At 34.6% G+C, this 23,438-nt stretch overlaps 2 protein-coding genes across 2 annotated transcripts; one reads left to right on the plus strand and one right to left on the minus strand.

The window, feature by feature from the left end:
• The first annotated feature begins 2,216 nt into the window (after positions 1–2,216).
• LOC108346574 (uncharacterized) lies at positions 2,217–4,088 on the plus strand. The gene has a single exon (XM_017585645.2). The coding sequence runs from the start codon at positions 2,217–2,219 to the stop codon at positions 4,086–4,088; it is 1,872 nt and encodes a 623-aa protein (XP_017441134.2).
• Positions 4,089–20,068: 15,980 nt separating this feature from the next.
• Positions 20,069–22,740, minus strand: LOC108347230 (peroxidase P7). Its single transcript, XM_017586392.2, has 3 exons — positions 22,434–22,740; positions 22,071–22,265; positions 20,069–20,837 (listed from the first exon to the last, which is right to left on the minus strand). The coding sequence occupies exons 1-3, from the start codon at positions 22,647–22,649 to the stop codon at positions 20,286–20,288; spliced, it is 963 nt and encodes a 320-aa protein (XP_017441881.1). The 5' UTR covers positions 22,650–22,740; the 3' UTR covers positions 20,069–20,285.
• Positions 22,741–23,438: the final 698 nt, after the last annotated feature.

The raw sequence follows: 23,438 nt of genomic DNA on the forward strand, positions 1-23,438 counted from the left end.
TCACCCCTTTTTTATCTTTTTGTTGCAATTTGAAAGGTTTCTTCTAAAGGTTTTTATTTATTTTTATACACAAATGATGTTCTTTTAAAAATCATGATTTTTTGAAATATAAGTACACGTGAACCTATTGGTGATTCCTTTTCTCTTTCCCACCGTTCTTAAAAATAAAAAAAATACAAAATCTTTAAAAATAAAAACTATCCATCTTGTCAAACCAAATCTGTTTTTTTGTGTTCACTTTTCAAGAATCTAAATCAATCAATAATAATTTTTAAACAAGCTCACAAACCTTTTTCTAGATAAAGAACTACGTGATCCCTGATTGTCCATTATAAATGGACGTACGTAGGACCAAGGTCAATTCTTGTCGGGTTCATAAAACAAAAATATTTTTTTGTCTCTTAATAGTTTCTTTATATTATTTTTTTAGGGAAAATTAAACATTTTAAAAAAACCACGTCAGCTTTTACATTTAATTAAAGGTACTGCCTTTGGGCAGGCGCGATAGGGTGCTAATACCTTCCTTACGCGTAACCGATTCCCGAACCTGAAAATCTCTTTTCGTAGACCATGTCTTATTTTTTTGGTTTTCCATAGTTTTTCCATAATAAACTATGGTGGCGACTCCACAAATTTATTTCTCAAACCCGTTTGTTTTTCGGCTCGCCGTCCCGTCGCGATCCCGGTTGCGACAGATGGCGACTCCACTGGGGACGCTAGAGGATCAGGTCGTTTTAATTAAATGTGCAAAATTGATGTGGTTTTTCTTTATTTTATTTATTTTCCCTTTATTTATTATATATGTTTGTCTTTATTTATTTTTGTAATTTATTTATATTCTTTTCTATTATTATTATTGTTGTGCATATCATGAGTGGGACCCTATACCCGGGTCTGAGTGCAACATAGAATTAGAGGGGTTGCGTAGCGGTGTCACGTCTGGACTACTTCCAGTTTGGCTATCGTGAGAATCCCAGCCAGTGTCTGTTCTCTTCACATTTAATTTCACACCTAGTTGCATCTCAACTGTTGTGGAAAATGCTGTGAAAAGGATCATAGCTCTGGTGGCCTTGATTTTAGGTTTAGGAAGGTTTCCTTGTGAGATTGCATACACAATGCTTAGACCTTAGGACATTGGACCTACATTAAAAGCATAAAAAAAAACATGTAGTCTCTTAATTATTTGTTGGCATAGATATCTTCATACATCATATGCGTTAGCAGCATTTTCATCTTTGTTGGCATAGACATCTTCATTTTCATGTTTTTATTTAACTAAACAAACAAGAACAAAAATATCATGCTTTAATAAATTAATAAGGAAAAATAAACACTTTCTAGTCAAATGAATTAATAAAATTTTCATTTTTTTGAAGCATTTATTAACATGAAATCGTAAAAATAGTTTTCTTCATCATTATTTTCTATCATCCATTTTATCCATAAAAAAAATCAATTTATAAGGGGCACTATCTCAAAGTGATGGCAAGAAATCTTTTTGAAAATAAAAAAAAAACAGGGGCAACTTATCTAAGTTAAGATTTTCGAAAATAAGGTGATCATAATTTAATGGGAAGATATGTTTCTTCATAAAAAAGAAATTATCATTCTTTGTAACATATTTGGAGTCTTAAAAATAAAAGTAAAAATGTTTTGAACAAGTCAGGTTGACATCATGTTATTTAAGAAATAATTGTTTTTTGAAAAAAAAATCAAAATTTCAAAACACAAGGAAAAAATTAAAATGACAAACTTAATTCCCATTCACTGTCACAAGAACTTTTTTTTAAGCTCATTGGGCCCAGTTGATAGTTTTCTTCAAATTCAATTTCTTGAAAAAAAAAACAAACGAATGTGATAAGACAAAATATAACAAAAAAAATATTTCTCAAAAAGTTTTATCATTTTCATTTTTCCAAAAAATGATAATAAATTACTCAAAACCCATGCCTAAAAACTGGGGCAGCTTTGACATTCATGGATACATATCTAATATTCACATATTACACGCCAACGTGGCTATCCAGTGTCCTTTAAATCCTTACCACTTTCAACTTTTCTGTGGTTTCCGTTTATTTTTAGCATGCATCATTTCTCATTTTCACATAATTCGTTTTCATATAATCCAAGTTAATAAAAACAGTATAAATTTTAAGAAAAAAACAACGGCGAAACTTCCACGACATCCTTATAAGACTCGAGCAAACTCCAAAGCTATGGAAGATTGGGAAGAGGAACGTGAAATTGTAAAGGCCGCTATTAGTCAGCTAAAGGATCAAGTCGGTCAAATTTTAGAAGCGTTGAAAGCCATGAAAACCGCAGCAGAGACTTCGTATGCAAAGGCTGATGATAATGCTCACACTCCAGTACATGACGCTGTGGGCACACAATTCACATTTCCAATGTATGGTTTACCACTAGGTTACACACCGCCAATTGGAGATTATTCAGAGCCAGAGCATACTTCTTTGGCTTTTCCTGTAACTAGCAATGTACTTCCCGTTAGTACCCAGGGGCCTATCCACACAACTGAGGCAAAGATGAATGAAACGTCCAAGCTTCCCCACACAATTGTCGCACAGTATGTTGCTTTGCAGGCGAACGTAGAAGGAGCGAAGGATAAACTTGAAGTTCTAGAAGGTAGACTGAGAGCCATAGAAGGGTTTCAAAGTTACGGGTTTGGTGACGTGGCAAGGTTGAGTTTGGCTCCAGGAGTGACCATTCCACACAAGTTTAAGGTGCTAGAATTTGAGAAATACAAGGGAAACACATGCCCTAAGAATCATTTGACTATGTATTGTCGAAAAATGGCTGCCTACGCATACGACGATAAACTACTTAGTCATTTCTTTCAAGATAGTTTGGCTGAAGTAGCATTGAGTTGGTATACGCATCTTGAATCCTCTCATATCTATTCTTGGACAGATTTGACGGACGCCTTTGTAAGACAGTACAAATACAACATGCATGTCGCGCCAGATAGGTTACAATTGCACCATATGGCAAAGAAAGATGAGGAGTCTTTTAAAGAATACGCACAACGATGGAGAGAGCTGGCAGCGCAGGTTGAACCACCTCTATATGACAAGGAGATGGTTGCAATGTTTGTAAGCACACTACAACCACCTTTTTATGTGCATATGATTGGCAACGTGTCTTCCAATTTCGCTAATATCATCATCATAGGCGAAAGAATCGAAATCGGACTGAAAAGTGGGAAAATTATATCTCAAGCCACCACTCCGAAGAAATCTATTTTTAATCCAGGGAAAGAGAAAGAAGGGGGAGTGCATACAACATCAGTGATACCCATGTGGGGAGGTCATGCGCCCACACATAGCTATGAACCAAGCTCGAGTTATCCTCTTTATGTGAACAATACAGTGTCTGGTCCCCAAATGAGACCTCGACAACCAGGATATTATCAACCACAACAGGCTAATGCTAGGGGCACTGGAGCCGGTTTAGGTCCAGATCAGAATGTTGGTCAAAGTGCTAATGCCAGGAGGAACCAATTGAAAATTTTCACTCTCATTCCTATGACGTATACAGGTTTGTTACCTCATCTCCTTAAGAAGAGTTTGACTGCTATTCGTCCAATAAAACCCTTACAGCCTCCATACCCTAAAAATTTTGATGCAAGTGCGAGATGCGATTTTCACGGGGGAGCCATTGGCCATTCGACCGAAGGATGCGCCTCTCTTAAATTCACAGTACAATCTCTAATTGATGCAGGATGGCTGAAGTTCCAAGAAGACAAACCTAGTGTTGAAGTCAATCCCCTTGTCGAGCACGAAAATACCTCAACAAATGCCATCAAGGTTGGACGACACAGGCTAGTGCAGGATGTTAGTAAAATTTGTAGTTCTAAAAAGGTCATTTTTGAAACGCTGATAAGATTGGGTTTGTTAAGGGGTGGAGATGGCCTCGGCGAGGCATGTGGAATCTGTTCAGGAGCCGAACATATCATTAATGAGTGCACCAGGTTTAGAAGCATTCTCCAAGATCTGATCGACAGAAATTTCCTACAAATATACCACCAGGATAAGGAAGAAGATGTATTTACAAACCCAAGAGCTGAAAGATAAGGAATTTGTCTGTGATGCTTATTGAAATGTAATCGTTTTTAATTAACCTCACTGCTTTGCCCGGAGCCTTGGGGTTCGTGCGTTATGGGTTGACATTTTCTTTTGCATTTGGTTCAACATTAAATCATATTTGTTTCATTTTTTTTCATCATCTCATGGCTTATATTTTTTAACTCAAATAATACGGATATGACAATGAATGTTTTGAAAACAATAATGTTGATTTTCCTAATTTTGAGCTCCCTATCAATAACATGGAAGATGATTATGATTGACCCATAACCCTCTCTAGGGGTAATGAGATTGGTGAAGTAAGATTCTAAAGAGATAAAACCCAATCAAGGCAAGGTTGAAGTTTTAATAAAGGAGAACAAAACGAGAGATAAGAGGTAAAGGTCGGCACTATCATAGTTCAACACGAGTTACTACTCAAGCTAGAATGTCTTCAGTACGAAAGCAGTTCGATGCAAGATTCTTAGCCGAGGCAAAATACTTCCAATGGATGGCAAGTATCGTGTTGGAGAAGGACGATGAGGAGCAAATGTGTGTCGACTATTGTGATTTAAAGATAATTTCTCATCACCGCAAACCTGAATAATCAAACTTCACATCGTCGCCTAAAAAAATGAATGGGGCAGTCAAGGCCGTTAATAAAAAATATCAAGAGGATTGTACCTTCAATTTACATGGTTACTACACATCGGTACGCATGTCGACTGAGGCAACACCTTTTTCTTTGGTATATGGAACAGAAGCAGTACCACACTTCGAGGTAGAAATCCCATCCCTACAAGTGTTAGTGGAATCCAGTTAGAAGAAGCAGATGGAGTTCAAAACCGGTTTGATCAGCTCAATCTCATTGAAAAAAGATTGACCGCAACATGCCATGGGCAACTATACTAGCAAAGGGAATTCCAAGAAGGTGAATTGGTCATAAAAAAAAAAGATTTTGCCAATACCAAAGGATTATAGGGGCAAGGGGACTCCAAATTATGAAGGCCCGTATGTGGTAAAGAAGACTTTTGGTGGTGGTGCACTTATTCTCACCAGAATGGATAGAGAGGGGTTGCCTTTGCCAGTTAATTCTGGCGTAGTCAAAAATTTCTAATGATTCCATGATAGGGAATGCTTTTAAAATGAAATTGACAATATTATATTGTTTTATTCAATAAATCATTTTTTTTCTCATCTCTTTCATATGGCCGTTCTTAACTTTCAAAATGTCTCCCGAAAATAATAAGCATCACAGGAAGATTCACTAGGTGCGAGTGTATTCTTAAAGGATGTCGTGGAATTTAAAATAAAACGGGAAATATATGGGTCTCACATGAATTTTCACCCATACATTCATGCATTCATCATAGTGTAGGCATCATCGCAGGAAAAAGCACAGCACACCATGCATCACTAACATCCAACAGGAATTCGTAAATTCGATAGAATACAGTTCAAGGAAAATAAATCAGTGACAAAATTCAGAATTTTTTAAAAAAAAAAAAAGTGCCCAGTTTTCATCCTGGCGCACACAAAAAAAAAAAAGCCCAATTCCCGTTCTGGCACCAAAGCCCAGTTTTCATCCTGGCACCAAAGCCTAGTTTTCATCCTGGCACCTAAGCCCAGTTTTCATCCTGGCACCAAAGCCCAGTTTTCATTCTGGCACCTAAGCCCAGTTTTCATCCTGGCACCAAAAGCCCAGTTTTCATCCTGGCACTAAAGCCCAGTTTCATTCTGGCACTAAAGCCCAGTTTTCATTCTGGCACCAAAGCCCAATTTTCATTCTGGCACCAAAGAACCAAAAAAAAAAGCCCAGTTTTCATCCTAGCACAAAAAAAAGGCTTTTACGAGGTTCGTGCGCCTCTCTATTTAATTTTACGAGGTTCCTGCCCTCATCATTTAATTTTACGAGGTTCCTGCGCCTCACCATCAAGTTATACGAGGTTCCTGCCCTCATAATTTAATTTTACGAGTTTCCTGCGCCTCACCATCAAGTTATACGAGGTTAATGCCCTCATCATTTAATTTTACGAGGTTCCTGCGCCTTACCATCAAGTTATACGAGGTTCCTGCGCCTCTCCATTTAATTTTATGAGGTTCGTGCGCCTCACCATCAAGTTACGAGGTTCCTACGCCTCACCATCAAGTTACGAGGTTCCTACGCCTCACCATCAAGTTACGAGGTTCCTACGCCTCACCATCAAGTTATACGAGGTTTCTGCGCCTCTCCATTTAATTTTATGAGGTTCGTGCGCCTCACCATCAAGTTACGAGGTTCGTGCGCCTCACCAGCAAGTTTCACGAACAAAGTTCCTAGGGTATGACACACCCTCCACAGGGGTCACGACTTTTCAGCGAGGTCCACAAGGTTGCCACATGCTCTACCAGGTACGCTTCGAGGTAATCTCTTTCCTTTTCTTTAGACCCGAACGAAATTAGCATCTTTATCTTTATTTAGCTTTTACTATGATAACACAAAAACTCTAAGGTTCATGTTATTCAGCAAAATCCAAATAAAGAGGGGCAGTTGTCAACACCCAATTTCGTCCGGGTAAGTAAATCAATAAAAAAATTAAAAAATATAATAAGAGAACAATAATTAATGGTGGGTAAAAAAGAATAAAATAATATCAAACACAATATTTTTGAAATGTTAGTTAAATATGGTAATAATTTGAATTAATATTATGCTAATAATTATAAAACAATAATTAAAATGGTATATTAATATGATTTGTTACATCAGCTGCTTTTAAAGAGGAAAATATGATTTTCTGACCATAATGATAATCAATGTTTTTGAATATTATTTGTTTTCTGGCAATCATGACCATTTCTTTCCCTATTTTGTTTTATTTAATTCACAATTAAAGCAATTCTTTCCCTATTTTGTTTTATTGCCAATTAATTCACAATTAAGGCAAGATTCCCATAATGTTACAATATGTGTATAAAGACGCACTCAATCATAGAGAAAAGGGGACGGAAAAAAATAGAGGGAGACACTATGAAATAATGGAGATAGAAAATGTATGAGAGAGTATAGAGAAAAGTAAATTATCACGCTAGAGGAACTCTGCCAACAGAAACTATCAAAGAAGAGTTAGGAAGTATTGAAAGCTGAAAAGGTACGTCACCTTCACCCCTTTTTTATCTTTTTGTTGCAATTTGAAAGGTTTCTTCTAAAGGTTTTTATTTATTTTTATACACAAATGATGTTCTTTTAAAAATCATGATTTTTTGAAATATAAGTACACGTGAACCTATTGGTGATTCCTTTTCTCTTTCCCACCGTTCTTAAAAATAAAAAAAATACAAAATCTTTAAAAATAAAAACTATCCATCTTGTCAAACCAAATCTGTTTTTTTGTGTTCACTTTTCAAGAATCTAAATCAATCAATAATAATTTTTAAACAAGCTCACAAACCTTTTTCTAGATAAAGAACTACGTGATCCCTGATTGTCCATTATAAATGGACGTACGTAGGACCAAGGTCAATTCTTGTCGGGTTCATAAAACAAAAATATTTTTTTGTCTCTTAATAGTTTCTTTATATTATTTTTTTAGGGAAAATTAAACATTTTAAAAAAACCACGTCAGCTTTTACATTTAATTAAAGGTACTGCCTTTGGGCAGGCGCGATAGGGTGCTAATACCTTCCTTACGCGTAACCGATTCCCGAACCTGAAAATCTCTTTTCGTAGACCATGTCTTATTTTTTTGGTTTTCCATAGTTTTTCCATAATAAACTATGGTGGCGACTCCACAAATTTATTTCTCAAACCCGTTTGTTTTTCGGCTCGCCGTCCCAACGCGATCCCGGTTGCGACAATTTCAACCTAGGTACTATAGGTAAATACCACATGACCATAGTCGGTGGACCTTCATTGTGTTCATCGTTATTTCCATGAAGTTTCCTCTTAAATCGTGATGAACCACACGTCGGACACACCTTCATTGAAGCATACTGATCTCTATACAATACACAGTCATTGGGACATGCATGTATCTTTTGGTATTCCAAACCCATTGCACATAGAATTTTCTTTGCATCGTAATTACAGATAGGTTACGTGTTATTTTCTGGAAGCATCTCCTTCAACAACTCCAACAATTCGGTGAAACTTTTATCAGTCCATCCGTTTCTTGCTTTCAAACAAAACAATTTCAAAGTTGCCGATAACTTTGTAAAATTGATGCATCCTGGATACAACTCTTGCTCTGAATTGTTCTTAAGACTATCGTATAAATGAGCTCTTCCAAAATTTTCTTCGCCAACGTCACATACAGTTTCGTCTAAATGCTCACTCATTCATTCTTCGACATAATCCAAACCTCTTAACGTTGTATGCTTATATAATACTTCCTCATGCCAAGTCCAAACTGTATAATTTCTCATTATTCCATAGATGAACAGATGATCACAAATGTTGTCACAGTCTTGATATACTTGATTGAGACAAAGAACACAAGGGCAAAAATATGCCCCGTTCACTGGGTTTGCGTGTTCTTTAACATATTCTATGAACTCAAAATCCCCTCGCTCATACTCTTCACTAATACGACGTTGATGAATCCAGCTTCGATCCATAGTACTACTCTAAAAGCAAATAATCGACGAAAAAAAGAAAACTAACTTACGTTGAGAACCAAATAAAAATATCAATCATACATTGAAGGAAAAAAAACTATCATAGTAAACGTACACAAAAACAAATATCTATCGTAATGCATATATCATACGTTCAGAATCGACAAACACAACACAAACACGAACATTTAATATCATACGTAAGAAATATTGAAGGAAAAAAATACCAAACTTCAAATGGTGTCACTAGAGAAGAGGATGAAGTTCGCTAACCACGTACGAAAAACAGCCTAAAGATAAACGAAAGTCAATTGGTCAACCCAGATAAAAAAACAAAGTAAATTGGTACGAAATGATAGTAGAAAGACATAAACGACTTAAAAATAACCTTCTTTCTTTATCGCACTTGTCCTCAAAGAAGAAAGTTCAAGCACAAATGGAAGCGCGAAGAAACAGTGATGGTGTTATGTTTTTACATTCAATAAAAAAGATTCCACGTCGATTACATTTTAAGTTGGACGTTATATTTAAATAAAACGTCGAGCCGCAAACCATTAGACGTTTTATGGCGCGCCTTTCTTTTATTCTTATTCTTTTAAATTGCAATGTTTACGTTGAATTTAAAGCGAAATGGACATACTATTGGAAGCCAAAAGTTTCTTCTTCCGATAGTATCAAAAAGTACCGTACTTTTTGATCTTTTTTCTTTTTCCCCTCCCATAGAACGTCGAAGGCTGCGGGGCTGGGACGTGAAGGGAAATGAAGTAGTTGGGAGCATTAATGGTGTGCTCATACCGGAGCATTATTAGAACCTCGAATTCGATAGGGCTTGGACGTTTTTTTCTTCCGCCAATACCAAAAGGAGGCGCTCTTATGATTCTTTATTCTTTAAAATCAAACATGAAAATTTTTCTTTTTACTTCTTCCTTAATCTATTCAACTTAGCTGTGTACTAAAATAAATCTTCCTTTCAAAATAAAACCGAAAGCAGTACATAAAATTCAAGGTGGCTTAATACCCATGATTACAAAAAAAAAACACTTAGAAAATAGTCCCTATTATTATCAAGAAGATTCCATTGAATCTTCATCATCAGAATCTTAAGTTTCAGAGCCAATGTCATTCTTGCTGATAAATACTTCATATGGCAATTTGTGTGCATAATTATCTTCTGCACCGATCATGTGGTCTTTTAGTACCGCAACCCAGTTGGTTGGGATTCTAGTCTTGATAACATTCAATAGAAATACATCTTCTGTTGACATTTTGTCCTCGACAAATCTTCTAGGCAGTAGTAGCCAAGTCAAGACATAAGCAATAACTTTTTCCTCCTTCTTTAAGCCATCATGTAGGTACTGCTTATCGACCTTGTACCTTCCTAGATATCTTAAGCAGTTTATATATATAGTTTTCTTTGTTAGCCATTTGCTTGAGTCAGAATCACGGATATGAGAATCAAAACCTTCAGCTTTCAGTCCAGCAATATCTGACCAAACATTATCGTTAATAGTAATGTTAACACCTTTTACCCTTGAGTGAATGACCCCATTTAGAATCCTCAGGTTTGTGTAGAAAACCTCAACCAAATTTGGATAACAATCTCCTTTCATCTGGACAAAATCAGTAAGCCCTCTATATGCAATCCATTCTTTAAAAAGGAACCCTTCTTTCTTGAAGAATTGCAGGTCTAGATACTTGTGAGGAACTAAAATTTTTAAATGTCTCCAATATAAAAACTTTCCTCAGATCTCTAGATGACTTATCCATCCAGATGGGTTTGCCTTTCTTGTAACCCGGACAACCTTCTCTTTTCTTCTTGATGATGACGATGGAGAAGCCATGTCTGAATAGAATTCTAGGAACGTCTTTCACAATCGAGAGTTCTTAACTTCTCAACTTCTCTGCTTTAAAAATACAAAGGAGACGTCGAATTATATTGGGCATCAACGTACTAATTGTCAGCCAGAAGACAAAGAGTTTGAAAAAAGACAAAGGATATGTTGAATTCTATGGATATTCGACGTTTTCTTCTTCATCCTCGCGTCATTCTGTTTTTCTTTTTTCCTTTATAAAACCTCCCATAACCTCCCATTACCATTATATTTTAAGATAAGATTTATAATTTTTTGGTATTTTTATATTATAAATTTGTGTAAATTAATCTTGTAATATTTACTTATTATAAAATATAAGAAAGATTTGTGGGTGAAATTTAAAGAGAATGAAATTTTCTTTCTTTAAAATATTATTTTAATTTCATATTGAAAATAATAATAATAATAATTTATTTATTTAAAATATTATGTTAATTTCATATGGAAAATAATAAAAATAAGGTTTAATCCTTTCGGACATCCCTATTTGTGTAGGGTTGTCTCAAATAGGTCCTCGTATTTATTTTTATCTCAATTAGGTCCCTATTTTTGTAAAATTGAGTCAATTGGAACCTTGCCGTTAATTTCAATAGACGGCGTTAAATTTATTGAGTCGTGGCACGCTGACGAAGCAAATTTTAATGACGTGGATCAAATTCATTTGCACATGGACCTACAGCACCGTCGAGTACTCTCCTTCTCTCCCCTCCTCCTCTCCCCCTCCCCCCGCCTTCGTCTTTCTCATCGATCTTTCCTCCCCCGACGACCAACTCCTCTCCCTCAAGAAGGACCTCCTCCTCCTCCTCCACCACCACTTCCCCGATCACGCCCTCGTCGCTCTCCTCACCTTTGATTCCATGGTCTATCTCCACCATCTCGCCTCTTCCCCCTATTCCTCCCTCCACCTCTTTCACGGCAGCCGCTATCTCTCCTCCAATCAGGTATTTCACTCTTCTACACTTATTATTCTTACTTCTTCTGATTCAATCCCCGCTTTCTTTTACACTCAATCCACTTCATTCGATCATCAACTGACTTTATTCAATTTTTCTTAATCTCTCCCTCAGATCCGCCCAGTTCCTCAACATCGGCCGCCCCCACCCGCTGCATCACGAACACACCCCAAAACAGGATTTTTTGTTGCCAATTTCCGAATGTGAATTCTTCATCACTTCTGCAATTGAAGATGTAAGTAATCAGAGAAAACGAGGAAGAGAGAACTAGAAAGAAAAGACTGAAAAGAATTGTATTATTGAAAATTACAGAAAATACAACAAAACAAATGTATTTATACAGAAAAAAAAGAAACAACTACTAAAAATGAATCGCAGACCAAGCGACTTCCTAGATCGATCGTCCTAGAGAGGAGACGATCGGTAGTGAGAAGACAATTGAATCTAACGAGCGGTAAGACCGATCGTCCAAGAGTAGATGTCGAGCGGTACGAGCGACAGAGCAGATGACGAGCGTTAAGGACGAGCGGCAACAATAAGATCTCAATCATCCGAGCGTTAAGGACGAGCGGCAACAATAAGATCTCTGTCAGAAGACATCCATTCCACATTCTACTCCACCTCCGCCACTCACCCTCCAAGGTGCACCGACACTGCCATTTCCGTCGCCCTCGGACTTCTAGAGTCTTGCCTTGTCACCACAGGCTCCAGGATCATGCTCTTCACCTCCAGACCTGCCACTATCGGACCTGGAATCTTTGTTGATTCTGATCTCCGCCAACCCATCAGAACCCACCATCACATCTTCAACAACCAAGTCAGACACCACGCCAACTCGTGCTATTTCTATAACCAACTCTCCAAGAGGCTATCTGATGCGTCTGTTATTCTTGATCTCTTTGCCTGTTCGCTCGACCAAGTTGGGGCCGCCGAGCTTCGACAACCTGTTGAGCAGTCTGGTGGATTCATGATTCTCTCCGAATCTTTCGAATCCGATCAGTTCAAGAAATGTCTCGGGCATATGTTCAAGTCTCCCATGGAATCGAAGGTGAGGAGAGCGACGAAGGCGTGATCGGGGAAGTGATGGTGGAGGAGGAGGAGGTCCTTCTTGAGGGTTTTGATTTACAAATTTCAAAACGTTGCGTTTCGATTTACAAATTTCACTTTTTTAAATCTAAAAAACTCACCATTAAGCCAGGTCAATGCCACGTCAGTAACATTTCGTCATCTCAGCATCCCACTGATCAATTTTTTTAACGCCGTCCAGCCAACGTAACGGGAAGGACTCAATTGATCTCAATTTTCAAAATTAAGGACCATTTTGATACACTTTAGAAAACGAGGACCTATCTGAGACATTCCTACACAAATAGGGATGTCGAAAAGGATTAAACCTAAAAATAATAATTTATGAGAATTGAGTTTTAGTTATAGATCACAATAATTAAAATCATAATAAATATTATTATATTATTAAAAGTCATGTGAAATGAATGTTTTTTTAGCATCTGAACTAACTCTTTTCATATAAAAAATGAAAAATATTCTACACCGTAAATATTTTTTTTATTACATTCAACAACATTTTCAAACTTTATATTTCTTTCCTCTCCTTTAAAAAGTTTTATTATTAAGATAGGTATGATAAAACATAAATCAAGTCTTCAATGTCTCTTTCTATGTCTGTGTTAATTTTATGATAAAGATAGGTGTGATTATACTAAAAGACTATGACTGATTTTTAAAAAATAATACTTCAAGTTTGAGAAAAAATTAAGTTGACTGATAAACTAAAGGTGAAGATAGATTATTTTGGACAAAAATTGAGATAGGTCAGTTAGAAAAAATATTGAGACAAGTTAACAATTGAGATGCATCAATCCAAGTCAAAGATCGAGAAGAGACAACGTGTATGGAGAATAGTCAGACCAATCTGGACCAAAAATTAAGACAAAATGGGTTGGATCGAAGATTAAGGCAGGTTAAGTTTGACTAATGGTTGAGACTGGTTGACCCAAAATGAATGTTGGGATGGGTTGATTAAGTCTAAAGGTCTAGACAAACTAACATAAGTTGAAGGTCAAAACAGGTCGGCCGTTGCCAAAGGTCGGGATAGGCTGACCCAAGCCAAAGTTAGGATAGAGGACTATCTCCTAAATAATAATTAATATAGGAAATAAAATAAATTGTAATTTTCTTTTAATTGCAAACAATTTGTTTCATTTGTCAAGTTATTTTTGGACCTAATGTCATTGGGCTTTCTTTTAGGGTTTCTTAGGTCTCTTAAACATTTATACCTATATATAGGGGCACCAAATACATATGTAGACACTTTGGAAGTCATAAATATGCATTTGCAGTTTTGTCAAAGAGGATTCTCTTGGTTATTGGTTTACAACTCTGATTCTTATAAAAGAATAACATCTTTGTGGCCAATCTTCCTTTTCTTATCAATATGCTAGATTGTAGCATCTCCATATTTGTCTTATGAACCTCCAGTACAAGCAAAAAAGTCGAGACGAACGGGCCAGGTCATGATAGAGATTTGGTAGAATTCGACCACAACAAAAATTTTGTTAAGACTAATGATATGTTACCAACTTTTTGACAATAGAATAAGTGTTACTATTTTATTGGTCTGTATATTTGAAATGGACCAATCACGACTACCACATAAGCGTTTATAAAAAACTCGAATTTAAAAAGTCGAATACGCTAAAAGATCAAACGAACTCTTAGACCAAAAATTTGGCCATATTCAAATAATTATAATTAATTATTAGTATAAATGACTATAATATCAAAAAATACTATGATTAACATTATTAAAAAAACAGGTTTGACCACTCTCATGAATTATTTCTTTGTTTTTTAGTATTTTAATAAACGTGTGATCAATATCCAGTCACGTTGTCATTAATGTCACCATAAAAAATCATTAAAAGCTCATTTGCATTTCTTAATTTATAACGCTTTGAATCGATTCTTTATTACTTAGAATCGATTATATTAACTTATCAAAATTGAGAGTGGAAAATATTATATGAATATAGAGGGGCACATCAAACTTTTTAACTTTGATCCCTCCAAATGTCACCTTCTTCGCGGGTGATTGATAAATAGACAATTTCTGGGGGGCGGGACGTCAATTTGTTCTTATATGAATCAAACGAAATTTATTACTTTTTCTCTGAATGATGTTTGAACGTCAAATTCGGTGGGGCTTCGACGTTCATAGAAGATGGTGCAGTATGACAGTAAGTAAGCATAATTACACGATGTACGTTATCAATTCATCTATAAATATTGCTTGCATCATAGAATCCCTTGCTTCTTGTTTCTGTATTGAACATATTAGGATTCATGTTTTTATTTCCTTGGCGTTTTCCTTTCCTTTGATTTCGAAACATGTCTATTCTTTAAATTGCAATTTGCTCACTTGAATTTCAAAGTGTAACATTCAGGTCTCAGTTCACATGAAGGTGGCCTTTGAAATTCAAGTCAACAAAATGCTTTTTATAGTACATAAATGATTAAATTATCTTACTAAAAGGGAAGTGCTTAGGAAAAAGAAATATGGTTCACAATATGTTTAATGCTGATATAATTTTAAGATCTAAAATAATTATATAAAAATGTTGTTCAACTTCATCATTTAATTATGCATGAATCGTTTTTTAAATTGTCTTGGAGTTCTCTTCTACCATTAGATTTCAAAGTTACGGTGGAAATAACTTCAATACAAATTAAATTTATACATTTGACGTCAAATTTGAGTGCATTCGATGCAAAGGACTGGAGATTGATGTCAAATATTTGTCATTAATGACGTCCTATATCATAGAAACATCTTCGTTTAGTCAGCAAGGAGTTCATATCAGAATCCAAAGAGATTTTTTACTTTTTCAGTGAATGATGTTTGAACGTCGAATTCGGCTGGGCTTCGACGTTTATACAATGTGGCAGTTACTAAGCATAATTACACGATGTACTGCTTTTATCATGATCTAATTTTCGTCAGTGGTTCATCTAATTTTTATTCTTTTTTTCTTTTTACTTTTTAATCATTAAATAGCACATTCGAGTTTGTGGCGCTTGGACGTGAAGAAATTGGAGTAGTTGGGACATTGATGGTGTGTTGTTTCCAACCATGTTTTTCACGTCAATTATTGGGGGGCTAGACATCAATTAGTTCTTATCTGAATCAAAAGAGATTTGTTACTTTTCACTGAATGATGTTCGAACGTCTTCTACAGCTGGGCTTCGACGTTCCTACAGATGATGGACTGTGGCAGTTGCTAAGCATAATTCATGATATAATGTACGTCTATTTCTTAGCTAGTTTGACGTCATCATTTCATATATAAATATAGCTTGAAATTCGTGTTATCCCTGGCCTCCTGTTTCCTTGTTGAACATATTAGGATTCATGTTTTTTATTCCCTTTGTATTTTCTTTTCCTTAGATTTCGAAGCATTTTTGTTCCTCAAATTGCAATTTGCTAACTTGTGTTTGAAAGTGGCGCATTCATCATCATTTCATATGAAGGTGCCCTTTCAAATTCAAGTACAGAAATGGTTAAAATATCTTACTAAAAGGGAAGTGCTTAAGAAAAAGAAATATGGTTCACAGTATATTTAATGCTGAAACAATTTTGAGAACTAAAATAAATTTATAAAAAAGTTGTTCAACTTCAACATTTGGAAATGTCTGGTTCTTTTTTAAAATTGTCTTGGAGTTATTTTGTACCATTAGATTTCAGAGCTATCTGGTTTCTTAGGGTGGAAACATCTTCAAGACAAATAAAAATAAGAGTCTACTTACGCAGTTGACGTCGAACTCTCGTCCCGTTCGACGTAGAGAATTATTAAACTTTTTTTAAATTTCATGAGCGTTAACACTTTCCTCTGGATTTCCACCATTCCTTGAACCAAAAGAAAAAGTCATTCAAATTGTACTACTTTAAACGAAATCCAAATTTGTTAACTTATTTCTTTGGATTTTTATAGCTCGTTCATGCCTTACCCAAACTTTTGTGACCTTCAAAGAGCTATGAGAAAACCAAAAAAAAAATGTTATCAGAGTGACAAGTTACGCCTAAATTTTATAAGTGGAGGACTAGATCAAGATCCGTAATTGTATTTAAAGAAATGGACTTGATCTTTGACATCAACTTTTATAATATGCAACGTAACATTCTTTTTTTCTGATTTTTATCTTTTAGAACGTCGACGTTTTTGAGAATTCGACGTAAAAAAACTTCAAGGATTTAAAAAAAACCATAATAACATTAAAAAAAGAAAAAATATGAAAATATAACCACGAAAAGTATATATTAAAATTTCAAATAGAGTTCAAACATAGAAAAATATACTAAAATATACTAAAATATTACATTAATTTCAGAAAAATAAACTAAAATGGACTCTTCTTCCTAATCCGAGTCAGATGTCTTCATAGACTCATCTTCTGTTGATTGGTCATCAAGATAGAAGGCTTTCTCTTTCAAAAATTGATTGGTCATCAAGGACTTATTGGATTCACCATGTTAAAAAATGATGATCATCAACAAGTCTATCCCATCTTTGAATCTTGGAGTGCAAACAAAACATATTTGAAAAAAACTGAAGAAGATGAGAGGGCTAGATGGTTATGTGGTGAAAATAGATTGTATGTCAAAATCGCTCAAAAAGATTCTAAGGATTGAAAAATCACCGATCAAAATGGAAAGGAAGGTGATGTAAACAACCAGAAAGGGATCAACAATAATTCTGCAATGAATATGGATTTTCTTTATTTGATTTTAATTTTGTAATCAGTGGCTTCTTACGCCATCTTTTGTTTTCTCGTTGTAATCATCTTTTGAATATTAATAAAATTCTCTTTTGGCAATAACATTAGTGAATGGTGATTGAATTGTTTAAATTGATTAAATCACTTGTATGATTGTAATTGAACATTTTAACGTTACATCATTGCATCATTACATTGAATATAACATTGAACTATTTTTGTTTTTTTTTCTTTTAGAACACCAATAGTACGTCGATTGGTAACGCTACTCGATGTAATATTAATAGAAAAAGTTTTGAAACGAAGAGGTTAACGTCATTCTTCAGACTTCGACGTATTATTGTCAGCCAGATTACTCCCTTTTTATTTCTTTTTCCTTTAAACCAACAATAAATGTCAAATTTCTTGGGCATGTGATGTATTATTCGTTAACCAAACCCAAAGATCGCTCCCTTTTTTATTTATCCTTTTTAAATTCAAATAGAAAGTCCAACTTTATATAGGAAAACATAGTTTATTGGGCTTGATAAATGTTGTGTTAGAAACGAAGAGATCCACGTCATATACTAACACCACTCGACGTCCAAGTATATGGGAAAAGACTATTGGCAGGGCATGATAAATGCTACGTTAAAACGAAGAGATACACGTCCAATATTGACACCACTCGACGTCCACGTTATTTGGGAAATACATAGGGACGTCATTTTCCTTCAGTATTTGACGTAAAATTATTTGAAGGATTTCTAAAAGAAATCTATTATTACGTAGGTTCATAAATGGAAACGAAACAAAGGAAAAACATAATAACACTAAACATAGGAAAAAATGAAAATCAAACGACGAAAAGATTTGCGGGATTGTTAAAATGTAGAAGGATTTTTGTGAATGGAGGTTGTAGCGTTTTGAAAGGGTGCAAAATTCAAATCTTTCAACCTTTTTCTTTGTTTTTCTATCACTCTTTCGAGCTCTTCGCCATGACAAATAATCAAACCACAAGGAAATTACTCGCTTTGGTGAACTTGAAAGAGATGATAGAGAAACAAAGAAGAAAGTTAACAGACTGTTACGAGATATTTGGTGAATGGAGGTTGTAGTGTTTTGAAGGGTGCGAAATCCAAATCTCTCAACCTTTTTCTTTGGATTTCTATTACTTTTTCAAGCCTTGCACAAAGAATCAAACAACAAAGAAATGACTCGTTTGTGTGACCTTGGAAAAAATAATAGAAAAACAAAGAAAAGAAGTTAACATATTGTTAGGGGAAATTTTATGAATGGTGTACAGGTTATCGAAGTCTCTGAAATTGTATTTATAGAAAAAGAATAACTGCTTTTGTTATAGAATTAATGCGCCAAACTACTCCAATGCCAATCACGTCAAATTAGGAAGCGGTTCATCGTTAATATATAGTGGGACGTCGAGTTCTACACGGGTACGATGTAAAACTCCTTTTACGTGGAAAAAAAAAGAAAAGCATAATAACACTAAACATAGGAAAAAAATGAAAATCTAAATGGAGGTTGTAGCATTTTGAAAGGGTGTGAAATCCAAATGTATCAACCTCTTCTTTCTGTTTCTATCACTCCTTCAAGCTTTTCAACAGGACAAACAATCAAAACCACAAAGAAATGACTCGTTTTTGTCACCTTGAAAAAGCATATTCACGTCAATTATTAACAAAATTGGACGTCTGCTATAGAGTCTGTTTTAAATTCATAAGTGTTAACATTTTCATCTGGTTTTCTACCATGCCTTCATCGTTAACAAAGAAATGTTTTCGTTCAGTAGAAGAATCGATAGCAAACCAAAGGAAAAAGTTAACATGAATTTTTTTACGAAAGTTATGTAGTTTAGTGTACGAGGAGCAGCATTTTGAAAGGATGCAAAATCCAAATCTATCAACCTTTTCCTTTGGTTTTCTATACTCCTTCAAGCTTTTTTGTGTCCTTGAAGGAGATAACAGAAAACACAAAGAAAAAAATTAACAGATGGAGTTCATAGCAGAAATTTTATAAATGGATGTCTACAGGTTATCTAAGGCTCTGAAACTGTATTTATAGAAAAAAAGAATGACTGTTGTGAAAGGCCTGATGTGGGGTGACCTTTGGCTTCAATAATAAAAGGCAGTCTGAAGGTAAAGGTCGCTCCTTTTTTTCTTTTTCCTTTTTAAATTCCTATAGAACGTCAAACTCTAAGGGACTTCGACGTGAAAGGTTTGTGAGAATTCATTTTGTGCTGTTACCGAAGGTTTTGAATTGACTCTATAAATATAATGTTTAACTCTATGCAATTGCACAGTTTGATCCAACCCCAACTCGAACGACGTTCTATATTGGTTTAAACGTCGAGCCCATAAAGTAGGCGATGTTCTGTTTGGTTTATAAGAGAAAAGAAATAAAGAATAAAAAAGGGATTCACTTGCTGGCATATAAAACGTTCATATTTGTCATGGTTGATGTCAAATGTGGGTAGGAGTAATACTGACTAGAAGCAAATCACTATTTTAGTATTTTTTTTATTTTGAATTGAATGTCAGATGTTTCTTAAGTTGATGTTATGTGATTCTAAGGTCATTGTTTTACGTTTATCTGGGTCTTGTTTGACATTAATACATTTTAGATGACACATTGTTTTAGTAAATGACGTGGAGTGATTGAATTTATTTACGAAAATGTCACCCATCATTTTTAACGTTGGATATTGAGTGGTTGGATGTTGCACGCGTGACGTTATACGCGGTTTTTGCACTAGTGAAGGTTGAGCAAGCATGGCTAGCATATTAAGAATCCCATTTTTGAACATACAATGGAACTCATTATTCCATACACATAATCTAACTTTTCAACGTTTATAGATATTCGAACACATCAAAGTAGAGAATGAATACATACTTAGGAATTTATGACATATATGAATGCAGAATTGATTTTAGCCTTCACATTTCGAACACGTAAGTACATATGAGCATATACCTCACTTTTAATTTCCTTTAATAGTTCACTTTCCTGCAATTAACACGAACTTCACCTTGATCCCCAGTAAGAGGCTGAATATTTCCCATCTTGATAATAGAATTGGCGAAGTCTTGGAAGAAAGCTTGATTGTCGTAGCTGTACTGTTGGACAAGTGAATCAGTAGAATCACCATTGAAGAGTTCTTGATCAGAGTGAAGAAGTCCATTCTTGTTAACCAAATTAGAGTAGTAGGATACGTCAAAATTCGCGGCTGTTGAGTCCAAAGGAGCAAGGTTTTGGTCACCACCATTTATAGGGCAAATGTATTTGAGATATTGTGCAAAGTTGGGATCGATGTTTGAATCATTGTAGATATGAGCCTTGAAGTTAATACAACGTGCATATCCAATGGTGTGGCCTCCAGAAAGAACAACAAGATCCTTCTCATCAAGACCATGGTTCTTGAAGTTGGTGATTAGTTCAGAGAGGCTGAAAAATGGTGCCGGAATGTTTGCATTTGCTGCTTCACGGCTTGCTGTGGTGGAGTCTCTTCTTCCCAGTTGCACTTCCCAGGTTGGCCCACCTAACTGCATGGGAACATGCACATAATCATTGTTCACAGTTCACAACTTGTTTCATTCACATCTAGTGATAGAAAAGAAAAATATTATCTCGAACACTTAAAATTTTAACATTTATTTGATGTTATCCTTTTTATATTATTTTTTTAAAATATACAAAAATTTATATTATGATAATTTTACCTTTGTATTTTGTGTTAAGTGAATGTAGAAAAGAATGGAATAATTATTTTAATTCCAAATTTTCTCCTACTTTCAATTTACACTTTAAAAAATTATTATTTTATTATAATATTCAGTTTATATTTATTATTATTATATTAATATGATATTATATTCAAATTTGGTATCAAATCACCTTTTCCTTATAAAAAGGTACGGGCGATATTGAACATGGACACATAATACAGATTTGAGGGACTGAAAGTTCACACTTATATATATACATATCCATGTATAAACACACACACACACATATATATATATATATATATGAAAATATATTTTTGATTAAAAAAGTTAGATTTTTTATTTACAAAAAAAAAAGAAATTTTAAAAAAATAAACAATTGATTATGTTTCAAAATCCATATATGGGTGTCATACGCTGTGACGTTCAAAATATTTTTATAAGTGGGTTGAGATTCACCCAATGGGTTATTTGGACTTGGTGTATCCCTAGAAAGTGATAAAATTATTCTATGACGTTTCTGTATTACATGTATTAGGCTTTTGACTTTGGTAGGTTATCCCAAGAGGGAAAAGAAATACATTTCATCATATAAACATTTCCCTGTCGACTAATTCAATTCAAAATGGTGTAAGCACAATAAAAAATACATTGAAGTCAGTTTTATGTCTAGATTTCAATTTTTCATTGCAATTGTATGAATTAAGAACATTTTTAAATGTTTTATCAAAAATTAGTAAGAAAAGAAAAACCTGCTATATTTACAAAGATATATAAAACTAAAAGTTTATATATATATATATATATATATATATATATATATATATATATATATATATATATATATATATATATATATATATATATATATATATATTTGAAACAACATAAACATGAATTAGTGCATCCACCAGTTCTGTATACTATTCAATAATAAACTATAATCTATTATAAATCTATTAATTTTTATATAATTATACAGTAATTAACGTTTAATTAATTCAGCATTTTGCGTGAAAATTAGTAATAATCAATCCATTAATTACTCACCGCAACAACAGAGTCACGAGCGACAATAGCCAATATGTCTGCACATGAAACGACTGATTTTCCACATGCTTGGTCCACAGCTTGCTTGATCTCATCCACAACTTCAAATCCTCTTACAGACTGAATATTTGGGCGTGCATTCTTTTCACTGTCAATGGTGGGTGAAGGGTCCAGAAGGATTGAACCATCACAACCCTATTGAATCACCGTCACAAAAAGGACATGTTAAGGTAATATGCATCATGAAAAGAGAAAAGAGAATAGTGGTAGATGTATATATGAACACATGCATAAATTATCAAGGTACATATGTTTGTTTTGTATAACCTAGATACATATAAACACAAGCATGAAGAGTCTTACGTTAACAAAACAATCATGGAAGTGCAAGCGTAGCAATGAAGCGCCAATTCGGTTCTCTTTCTGCACTTCAGCCTCTACCACACTCTTGATGGTGCTCAAAGCATTGGGGCAAGAGTAATCATAGTAATTAGGTGTCAACTGAGAGAAACCTAAGGTTGCAACAGTTGCAAACACAAAGGCATGGAGAAGAACAGAGAAATAGCATCGAGATGCCATTTTATTGAGTAATAGTAGTATGTAATGACTGATAACTGCTGAGACTGATATTATGTATTGGAATTTATCTGATTTTCTATGGCCACATTAGTTGCATTTATAGAGACACTGAGACGTGTCCTGAGAAAGAAAAATAGCTTATTTAATTGTTGATTCATAAAAATTATATACAAATGAACTGCACCATATGATACCTAGTGATGGTGGACTGAGCCTATGAAAAAGACTATTTCACCTCAACGAAGTCTTCATTTGTCGGCATGGATTAGCAGTTAAGAAATTGATTCTAAAATAAATAATAGTTGAGTGATTGATCTAGTCCACTGTATTAGCTGGTAATTTATATACGCACGCCAACGACAAAAGAATTATGACAAAATGGTGTAAACTGTAAACAGGGTAATGTTTCGACCGCAAGTCCTTATTGGGGAATGAATGGACTCACCGTGGTGTCACTTTACTCCGATCCAAAATTATTGTTTACTTTGAAGTTTTTTTTCGCGGATTTGTTTTTTAAAAGATGTTTTTTTATATGAAAAAAGAAAAAATATATTTAAATATATCTGGTTTCGTCTCTTAAATAAATGTAAAACTATAGAGTGCAGTAAGAAGATAAGCCTTTAGTAAAAATCTAAAGAAAATGATAGGTTATCTAACGAAGCGTTTAAGGCATCGAATGCTTTATTATCAATTTCACCGTCAGCGCAAAATATTTTTATCAGATTTTCTTAGGACATAGCCTTCAGTTTTAACGATTTCTTGACGAGTACTTGAAATTGTTGTTTTCTC

This window comes from Vigna angularis, chromosome 9, assembly GCF_016808095.1.
Source record: "Vigna angularis cultivar LongXiaoDou No.4 chromosome 9, ASM1680809v1, whole genome shotgun sequence".
NCBI classification, from domain to species: Eukaryota; Viridiplantae; Streptophyta; class Magnoliopsida; order Fabales; family Fabaceae; genus Vigna; species Vigna angularis.